Consider the following 9,759-nt stretch of genomic DNA (forward strand, 5'->3'; position numbering starts at 1 on the left):
TGCCAAAAAGTCCCCAAGAAATATAAATACATGAAAGGTGGTCTAATCCTGTACGCCAGAAGACACTTTTTTTGGGTTCTAGAACACCTCCGGACCTTCAGAGGCCGCCTCCGTTTGGCGGGCCATATCCACGTCAAACGCCAAATTGCATGCTGATTTGTAGAATTCATGGAAGTCATCTTCAACCACGGACTCAGCCGCGCCGGGAATGGCGTCCGATAAGCCCGGGATGGGGTTCGCGATGTCCTTGCTCAAAAAGAGCTCGGTGGTACGGTGAGGCAAGAAAGGCCCACTCTCGTAGTACGAGTAGTTGAGCTGCTGGCCGCCAAAGTTGTATTTGTGGACCCGGGTGCCCCGGGCGTCGTTCACCGGGAGGAAAATGTAGTCTGCCGTCAGAGTTTCACCGTCCGTGACCGTGGCCTGGCCCAGAAGCTTACGAGGCAGGGTGATCTGAGTGAAGGTGGGAAGGGGAACCTCGCTACCACTGGACTCGAGAGACTGCTTGAAAACGTTTCGCAGGCTCTCCTCAAGTGCACCTAACGATGGATCGATTGCGGAACCCGTAGGAAGCTCATGGGTCAAGCGTCGGCTGAATCGGAGATCGAGCCCGTTCTCTGGGAGAAGAAAATCGAGTTTGCTTTCAGCTAAAACCACCTTGGCACTCTGAAGAGCGAATTCTGGGCCGGTGTAGAATGGAGACTTGGAGGTATTCACTGTGACCTCCACCTCGAGTTGAGGGAAGACCTGGGCATGGAAAGCTGAAGGTACCAATCGCATGCGGTGCACCTGTTGCTCATTGGACTTCTGAGGCACCAGATTGTTCAAGAACGGTGCCGCACGAGGTATATCAGTAGTGAACGTACGTGGGAGGGACAGCCGGCCAAGTTGAGGAGCGCTGACCGATGTCTCATCAAAGGTAGACTTGCGAAAGAAAAGACATTTTCCAACCGCCGCAGTGACAGACTCACAAACATTGGTGGGATTCTCGATGCCAATGGTCTTGTTGATCTTGGGATTTCGAAGCAATTTGAGAAGCACATTAGACAGACGGGATTGATGCTTGTTGAAGAATTTGCGCCTTTCTAGCAGGGAGCCGGGCGTCAAAATCTCGCTGGTCTCATGTGGAACCGCCCATCTGAACCACGAATGTCGTCGATCAAACCATGGTGTGCTGAGCTCGGGATCGGTATTATTGACGCTAGCCATTTCAGTAGCAGGCAGGTATGTACTGAACGGGGTAGGAGGGTTGTTTGTGCTGTGCCATGCAAGATGCAGTGCCCTGTGAGCATCATCCGCCTGCTGTTTGTTTTCAGCAAGATAGGACATCCGCTTGGGCGTTTGTGATGTCTTCACATCGAAGGTCACCCCATAAGTCTTGTTGAGCCAAGATAGAAAGTCAGGACTTTTGACGCGAGCATTAGCAGTTATGTCGTTCTCGTTGAGTGGCAGTGTGAGGTCTTCCTCCTGTATTCTCATGGTGGCGTCACGAATGATGTCCCTGATGGATTCACATGCATCCTGTCGTCCAGTTACCCTTAAGACCCCTAGCACCTGGGAGACATCAATTTTCACATCGTGTAGAACAGCGAGCTCCTCAAACGAGAAGTTTTCGGCGTTCAAAAGCGTATTGAATGCGGTGTCAGGCATGGGGACATCAAGCTGGCCGATTTCGCCATCGATACTAAGTTTCCAGCAATCCCGAAGAATTTTCTCAGCAAAAGCCTCCTTCCCTTTCAGACCCTGAAGTGCTCCAGTTCGAATAGAAGCACGTTTGGGTGCCGACTCCATGAGATTCACAACCCCAGGTAGCCAGAGTTTGCCTTCAGAGTCGCCCCGGGGTGTGTCTTTGTCTTTGTCTTCGTTGTCGATTCGTTGTTGAATGTATTCAGAGAGTTGTGAGCTCTTGAACGATGAGCGAAGGTGATATCTAAGGTCATTCCAGTCGGCGCGTGGTAATTTGTCGTAAGGTTGGTAAGCGGAGCCTAGCTCGTCAATGTGAGCAATATAGAGGTCTTCATCGGCAAAAGCGGCGTCTTTCTCCAATTCCTTCAGCATGAAATGTTTTCCCCTGGATTCTTCTAACGAATTTTCCTCTGCGAGAGGCTCCGAACGTCTGCGACGTTTGCGATCCTGGATAACCACGACCTGAGCCGGGTCTCCCAAAGAACGCACCGAAATTGGTATCGTGTGGCTCTTCGACTTTTGTCGTCTGATTTGCTCTTTCTCGCTCAAGACACGACGCATGCGCTTGATGCGGCCGTGCCGACGTCTGGTCTCCTCTGCTTCTAGGTCTTCTAGAGAAAAGAAGCCCCCGACGCTATCGCCCGCATCGTCTGTGTGTTTCTCGGATTTGAATCGAGCAATAACATTGCGCCTGCGCAACGGAAGGGTGTTCTCTGTTCTGCAATAAGGGCGCAGCGGACATTTCAGGAGCCCTACCACTCCTTTCGACGACCGGGAATTCATATGGAAGACGAGGCGTTTGGGATGAAACTCACGAGTCTGAAATCTCGCGCGATCGAAATCTTGAAGCTCGAAAAGAATGGAGGCAATCGCCGAAGACGCTAATCCCAAAATAGAATAGTCATGTCAGCCTCCGGGGGGCGTCGGCTCATCCACTTTTCTACTCTTTTGTACAGTACATACAATACGGAGAACCATTCTGTCTCTCACCAATGACCAATCTTCAAAACGCCTTTCGATTTAGGGCTTGTAGTCGGCACCGAGACTATGGTACCATTGATGGGGTATGATTTGTAGCTCTGTCAACCGGCTTTATGACCGCCGCGATTCACTCCTTGCTTGCAATTTCCCAGCTCCGTAGGTCCTCGCGGACATCGAACTCGGATAATTCATGGTCCGCATTACGACTTTTCCAGCTCCTCCCTTTCGGATTGTCATGGAGTTGTTGTTCGATGCTCCCATCTTTCCTAGTATGATCCGCGCTCGCCCCTGTCTCGGACACCTTTGGTTCAGTTCGGAAATGGTTGCTGGATGAGCTCCGAGGTCGCTTCTCGAAGCTACTGGGCGACAGACGATTTTCCGTCGACGTTTGCCTTATGCCCGTCCGGCTATACGGGGAAAGTCGGTCAGTGTGGTGATCGGTGGAGTTGGCAAACGGCGAGTGCTGGTTCTCTGCCCAGCTGATGCTCCCGGAAAATAACTCTTCAATTAGCTTATCCGCCGGTAGGTCATCGGCTGGCGAAATCCAAGAAGCAGCCAGGGTACGGCGATACATGTCCTGCATGTCAGTGACCTCTCTGCTCTGGGAGTTTATGGATGGCAGCCTGCCAAGGTCGTCGTGCTCGCCTTGTTCGGTGGAGACAATACCGGCGATCCCTCCGAACACCATCGCTGATTTGAGGGGAGGCCTGGAGGAGGTCAAATTGTCAGTCGCAAACACTTCGGGTGATGTCCTAATGCGACGGCAGAACGTACGTAACGAAGTTCCGATCACCTTCAACCTGGCGTAGTGCTATCCCGACCTTAAGCGTGCTGTTGACCTTGCTGTCCTGCATCAAGTAGCGCCTGACGATGCCCTCATCGTCGTCACTCTTATCCACATACTCTGACAAGTTGAGCTTGATCTTCCCCAGGATGCTCTTCTCATTACTTCCGCCCGACGCAAACTCTTGTATGACCTCGAAGTATAGTTCGCATTCGTGAAGCGTCTGGTTTCGATCGATTGTCAGTCGGACTTGCAGCGCTTTCTCGTAGTTCCAATATGCTCTGTGGTCTATAATAACCGCTTTGTCGGTATGCCCATGGTGTTCGGGTGTACATCCAGAAGGAAGGCGCCACTTGACAAATGCTGTGCCATTCACGAGGGGTACATTGTTGAGATCAATGACCTGAGAGAAAGCCCTCAATTGTCAGCTGCAGATAACGCTTGCAATGGCTCTTGACGGGGAAGCCCTTACTCTCAACACCAACTCAAATTTAGGCTATAAACCGATATCAGCACTTAAGACTCCTAAGCACCGACTCAAGCGAGCCAACTTACTCTCCTGTTCTTCGGGACTAGCATATCGCGCTCGAGGGTCAGCGCAAGAGATTCAGGAGAGAAGTGAGGTCACAGCGCCCTGAGAGGTCATGTGCAAGAGTCGGGCGCAAACGCAGAAAACATACCAAAGGCCTGCATAGCTGGTAAGCTCAAGGCCTACAGTTTCACGGCCCTATTAGAATCACTCGTTTCATTTAATCCGCAGATGGTTTTCCAGAGCAATCCACACTTTCACGATAACGTCTCCGGTCGACAAACCATCTCCGATACGTCCGACGGCTCTCCCCACACGCCTTACCGTGCGAAGGCGGCATATCTGCCACTACTGTCGGCAGGAACTGACCGCCCTTGGAGATGTTTGGCGGTGAACTATCTAGTCCGCTGTAATTGCGGCCGAGACAAAATTGCCTGAGCTTCAGCAACACTCTCAAGTCAAGAACACGATCGCGCGCGAAACGTGGTGTTGGCGCACGCAAAGTCACTTCAACTTTTTAGCACGCTTCCTCAACCCCGTGAAAATCAAAATGAACGCGCCGCCTCCAGCCGCAATGGATCAGCAACAACTGCCCCCCTCGCCGCCTTCTGAACCGACACCGTCGCTTACAGCCAAGTTGGTCCCGCTCGACTCGCCGGTTCGCACGACTCCCATCCACGAACTTCTCTCGAGCATCCGTGTTCCCGGCCCGCCTCTACAGCCACACCAGTATAACCCAGTCACCTGTGAACCAATCCACATGGATGATGAAATGCGCGCGCAGCTCGAGCAACTACGCCAAGAGTTTCCTTCGCCCGAAGCGGCACTGAAAGAACAAGAGCAGGTCGCAAGGGAGATCAAACAGAAGATGGAAGAGGCCGAGAAAAAGCGCGAGGAGGTCCAAAAAGCGATGGACAAGAAGATCAAGGAGCGATACACGGAGATGAAGGTCCTCTCGAAATATCAGAAGGTCAAGGCTTCGGATATCCCGTCCTGAGAACAGAAGCCGCAGGAACGGCATGCACAGAATCACAGAATCGCCTAAATATCGTCGCACAACATATCTGCCCGGCCGCCACCAAGCTTGCACCTTAAAGTGCAACCCGCGCCGTGCAGGAAACAGCGCGGTTTACCGCAAATACCGCAATCATATGTATTGCGTGCATGATGGAAGCCTTCTCCCACCCGACGGAGCCTGCTGGGGTTCTGGATTCATGACATATCGACGACTAGCGCTCATACGTCTCGTGGGCTGGACGACTCTTCATTTCGACTCTACCCACTAAGTCTTTCGACGTGAATATGGATTCCACTCTTATACCGGCTGTCGGACTTTGCATGTTGACGGAGTCTCCCACCTGCCTAGGGGAAAGAACGAAATTAAATGATACGAAGCTGCTACGAGCTCGGAAAAGACGTGTGGCAAGAGTCTAAAGAAAAGACTTGGCTCTGATGGAGGCGCTCCTCAATCGTGGGCTAGTCACGAATTACAATTAAAACATGTATCACAACCATATCAACGACGCAGCTCATCACGAACAAAGAAATACAATACAGCGCATGGTTGGTCATCAGCAAGTAACTCCGCCGTCAGCAAAGTGAACAATTATCCCGAAATTTATGCTCACAAGGTACCCAGCACCTTGACTAGAGCAGGAAGCAACTATGAATTGTCAGTTTCTAGCTTTTAGTTTTAGGTTCAATACGTAACAAAGGTCTTACCTCAGAAGCGTCCTCAATGAGCACCTGCGTTTCGTTGACAAATTTGGGCGTCAGCAGGTTATTAGCCTGACCAAGCAGGCCTCCGACTTCACCAAGCAACTCTGGAGAAAGGATTGGCGAAACGTCGTCAATTAGATCGCGCGTCTCATTGACAAACTTGGGCGTCAACAAGTATGTGGCATTTCCAAGGAGGAAGTTCACTTTTTCAAGCAGAGCAGGCGTGACGGCAGGTGACACGTTGTCGATCAAAGTCTGAATCTCTTCAACAAACTTGCTGGTCAACAACTTACTGGCATTTCCGAGGAGACCGCCGACTAGGCCGAGCATATCAGGAGATAAGATCGGGGAGATTCCATCGATCAAACCTTGAGTTTCATTCACAAACTTTGGCGTCAACAGGGCGTTGGCATTGTTGAGTATGCCTCCTACTTCGGAGAGCAGCTGAGGTGTGAACACAGGGGAGATGTCCCCAATCAGCGTTCGGGTCTCCTTGACGAAGTCAGGCGTCAGCAAGTCATTCGCATGTCCCACCAAGCCTTGTGTCTCGTCAACGAAGCTTGGGGTCAGCAAGGAGGTGGCGCTATTTAGAAGCTGGCCGAGTTCTTTGAGGCGAGCAGGAGTAAAGACAGGCGCCACCGCGCGAATTAGGCCCTGAGTCTCATTGACAAATGTCGGCGTCAGAAGTTCATTGGCGTTGCTCAGTAAGCCAGCAACCTCTCCGAGAACAGCGGGCGTCAACACAGGAGCAACTGAATGGATCAAGCTCTGGGCCTCGTGCACAAATTGTGTCGTCAACAATGTGTTAGCGTTACCCAGTACAGAGTTGACCTCCCGGAACAGCTCTGGTGTAAGAGCAGGTCCGACCGTTTCAATCAATGATTGCGTTTCGTTCACAAATCTGGGCGTCAAGAGTCCCTTGGCGTTGCTGAGCAAGGTGCCAACCTCCCCTATGAGTTCGGGGGACAGGATAGGAGCCACGGCCTTGATCAATGACTTGGCCTCCCTGACAAACTCAACCGTCAAAAGACCATTGGCGTTGTTGACCAAGATTCCGACCTCCTTCAGTAGCTCGGGGGTCAACACAGGCGTAACAGCCTCGATCAGCTGCCGCGTTTCCTTCACAAAGTCGGCCGTCAGTAATTGATTGGCATTGCCAATCAGACCGTTGACCTCCTTGACAAACTCTGCGGTGAGAAGCTCATTGCCATTGTCCAGCAACACGGAGACCTTGTGGAACAGCTGAGGTGTAACCAGGGGGCCAACAGAAGCGATCAATTGCTGAGTCTCGTTGACGAAGTTCGGCGTCAGCAGATGGTTCGCATTGTTCAACAGAGTAAGCAGCTCGTTACTCAACTCTGGGGTCAACAAATTATAGGCAGTGTCGAGCAAGGACTTTGTCTGGTTTGTTGTCTTGTCGTCGAACAGGTATGCGAAGTGGTGAAAGAAGGACTCAATATCTGTGAGTAGCGAGGGGTTCAAGAGGCCAAAAAGGCCACTCAAAAGGTCAGGCTTCTTTGTTTCAGAGCTTTGAGGAGCTGTGGTTGTCTGCGACCCCGAATTCTGTGATGGGCTTGAGCCTGCTCCGTCCTTTGCAGTGGAATCAGAGTTGTGGCCCCCTCCGAGAAGGCCACCAACCAGATCAGATAAGAGATCTCCGTGAGCACTTTGTGTGGGAGTGGCTTCTGCCGCAGTGGACGGCTGCTGGAACACGCCATTGGCAGCTGCCTGCTGTTGGGCAGCACTCCCATATGATTGCTGGCCGACGGGGATTGCGTTATGTTGATTGGTATTGACACTCGCACTGGGTTGCTCTTCGTTTTCTATCTTACCTGTCGTCTCTACTACCGGGATTACCGCAGTCGCGGGTGGATTCACTGCCCCTTGAGCGTCTGGCTGTGCAGCCACGGCTGCTGAGGTCGGCTGAACCGAGGTTGCGAACGAGGTGCCAGACAGCACGACGGCGGAAAGAAGGGTCGTTGAGAAGCGCATAGCGAGCGGATGCGTTTATCAACAGAAGGTCCGCAATGAAGGAATGGAGGGGTCGGTTCCAACTGAATGCAGGTTGCCAGGGCTCCTTATATGGTTCAAGACGCCCGTTACCTCTCGCCTAAACCATCATCGAAATGGAGCTAGGGTCCTATCAAACCTTCAGTGAAATGAACAGGATGGGATGGTGTGTTTCGTTCCATTGGGCTCCTACATCCCTTCTCGGTAGCATGGCCGTTGCGGTTAACTTCCCGTCCATAGACCAAGGGGATAGGGTTCGCTTCCGCAGTACGGCCGTGGTTCGACCAGGAGGGAACTATGCTTCTCGCAGTAAGTGCTCTCAAGGCTATTTTAGGGGTCCTCGCGGAGAAGTAAATCCGTTCGCTGTGTAGGTGGAGGAAAACAAGAGATCATCATTTGGTGTTCGGAGGCAGTCTACTTTTTCCGCTTAGGTTCATTGCCCCGGTGATCGACAGGAACGTGTTTAGCATCCGTGGGGACGGTGATAAGATGGCAGGAACAAGAAAATGTCTCTGGACACTACACTGGGATATGAGCATTCACTCAGAGGTACCATATTCAAATGCACCGGCCATAGGAAGTTCGAGTTGGTACCTGGCTGAATAGCGATGTCGCTGCGACATTTATGCATTGTCCGAGGCGATATTCCCTTCAAATGAATAAAAAGATAGGCATTTACAAGAATTATTCTTGCTTCACAAGTAAATCTACCTTCTTCTTGCAAGTGACTGTAGTCTTTTTTTTTTTTTTTCTGAACGCCGTGGCCATTGCTGCTGTAAACTGTGTCCAACTCCCACACGAATGATTCATCCATCCAAACCCCGCACCAAGCACTAAACCGCCAACAGAATCAACTCGGTAGCATGTGATCTCCCAGGCGAGGCGTGGTTGCAAAGCGGACGGTTATTGTTGCTTTCGGGACCACCAGGAAAGTCTGAATTTGAGGCACCGTTTCACGATAACATTTGACTTTGATGCTCCAGGGTGTCGCAAAGCGGGATTCGCGCCGTGGTTCTTCGCTTCTCGGAAGGGAAGTCTTAGCTCAATTGGTACGGAGGGAGAATAAGCAATCCTGGAGCAATCGTGACCTTTGTCATCACGCTGAAGAACGAAGTCCATGCTTGATATGTGGGCTCAATGAATAGACTGTGGTTCTGGGCGAGGTCGTTATAGTTTTCCTGTGGCTGTTTAATCAATAGATACAAGCGACTTGTAACTAGGTATTCGGACAAACGAACCCCAGCGGTTTAAACAGTTCAAACTATATATCGACAAAATTCATCTGAAATAACGAACAGCTTACTCTCTGAGCGAACAAGAACCACCGGCCATTCAAAAACCTGCACTGAAGATCATGTACCCCAAACATCGTTTATTTCTATTTGGAGGAGGAGTAACTTGCCTCAAAAATCAGACCCAAAATTATGGTTTGGATCGAACCAGGCGGGCCCCGAATATCTCCAAGAGCTTAACAAGCTGATACAAACCCCAACATTGAGCCCGCAACGCACAGGCCAGCAGCATCGCGCTTTCTTTCGTGTCTAGAGCTTGTGTTTTTTGTAAGGCTTGTCGTTCCTTTCTTTCCTCACACATATAAGTCATCCTCAAGCTATGGCCCATATCTAGCCACCACCGACCATGTTGCGTAACCTGCTACAGTCACTCCTGGCCGTGCATAACCACGGCACATCATACCTATGCTGGTTGTTTTCTCTTGCTGGCTCCCGCTGAGTATCCTACCTTGTTCAACTTCATTATCAACCCTTCATTAGCCATGATCCCGGCCGCCGTAGCCTGGCGCGAATCATTCTCATTTCCGTCTTGGCTGAAGGGTTTGATCCAGTTGGAAGTCGCGAGGCCAATGTCTTCCCTCATCCACCATAATTTTCTAGACTATCATTGCTAGTCATGATATGGATCGTGTATTCTGGATGGGTGGTGCTCAGGAGGAATCGATGACAGTCGTTCCTGCTCGGGTGGTAGATTTGAACGCGTAAGTGGGAGGAGATAGTGGAGTTCAGTCGAAAGGACGGGGTCGGGGGAGCTATGAGTA

At 51.2% G+C, this 9,759-nt stretch overlaps 4 protein-coding genes across 4 annotated transcripts; 1 reads left to right on the forward strand and 3 right to left on the reverse strand.

Annotated features, from left to right (window-relative positions):
* Nucleotides 1-78: 78 nt before the first annotated feature.
* Nucleotides 79-4,027, reverse strand: BO82DRAFT_378825 (uncharacterized protein; the record flags this gene model as incomplete). Its single annotated transcript, XM_025637654.1, has 4 exons — nt 79-2,374; nt 2,796-3,371; nt 3,439-3,800; nt 4,004-4,027. 4 exons carry the CDS (start codon nt 4,025-4,027, stop codon nt 79-81), a joined length of 3,258 nt encoding a protein of 1,085 aa, XP_025486633.1.
* A 524-nt stretch (nt 4,028-4,551) lies between these two features.
* BO82DRAFT_296250 (uncharacterized protein) lies at nt 4,552-4,974 on the forward strand (the record flags this gene model as incomplete). The annotated part of the gene is made up of 1 exon (XM_025631897.1): nt 4,552-4,974. One exon carries the CDS (start codon nt 4,552-4,554, stop codon nt 4,972-4,974), a length of 423 nt encoding a protein of 140 aa, XP_025486634.1.
* A 627-nt stretch (nt 4,975-5,601) lies between these two features.
* On the reverse strand, nt 5,602-7,205 carry BO82DRAFT_251169 (uncharacterized protein; the record flags this gene model as incomplete). The annotated part of the gene is made up of 2 exons (XM_025630881.1): nt 5,602-5,640; nt 5,700-7,205. Coding segments are annotated over 2 exons (1,545 nt in total), but the record flags the coding sequence as incomplete, so codon positions are not given.
* Nucleotides 7,206-8,337: 1,132 nt separating this feature from the next.
* On the reverse strand, nt 8,338-9,048 carry BO82DRAFT_359151 (uncharacterized protein). Its single transcript, XM_025636490.1, has 2 exons — nt 8,945-9,048; nt 8,338-8,884 (listed from the first exon to the last, which is right to left on the reverse strand). Exon 2 carries the CDS (start codon nt 8,823-8,825, stop codon nt 8,610-8,612), a length of 216 nt encoding a protein of 71 aa, XP_025486636.1. The 5' UTR covers nt 8,826-8,884; nt 8,945-9,048; the 3' UTR covers nt 8,338-8,609.
* Between the last annotated feature and the right edge of the window lie 711 nt (nt 9,049-9,759).

This window comes from Aspergillus uvarum (assembly GCF_003184745.1).
Source record: "Aspergillus uvarum CBS 121591 unplaced genomic scaffold BO82scaffold_85, whole genome shotgun sequence".
Classification (NCBI taxonomy): Eukaryota; Fungi; Ascomycota; class Eurotiomycetes; order Eurotiales; family Aspergillaceae; genus Aspergillus; species Aspergillus uvarum.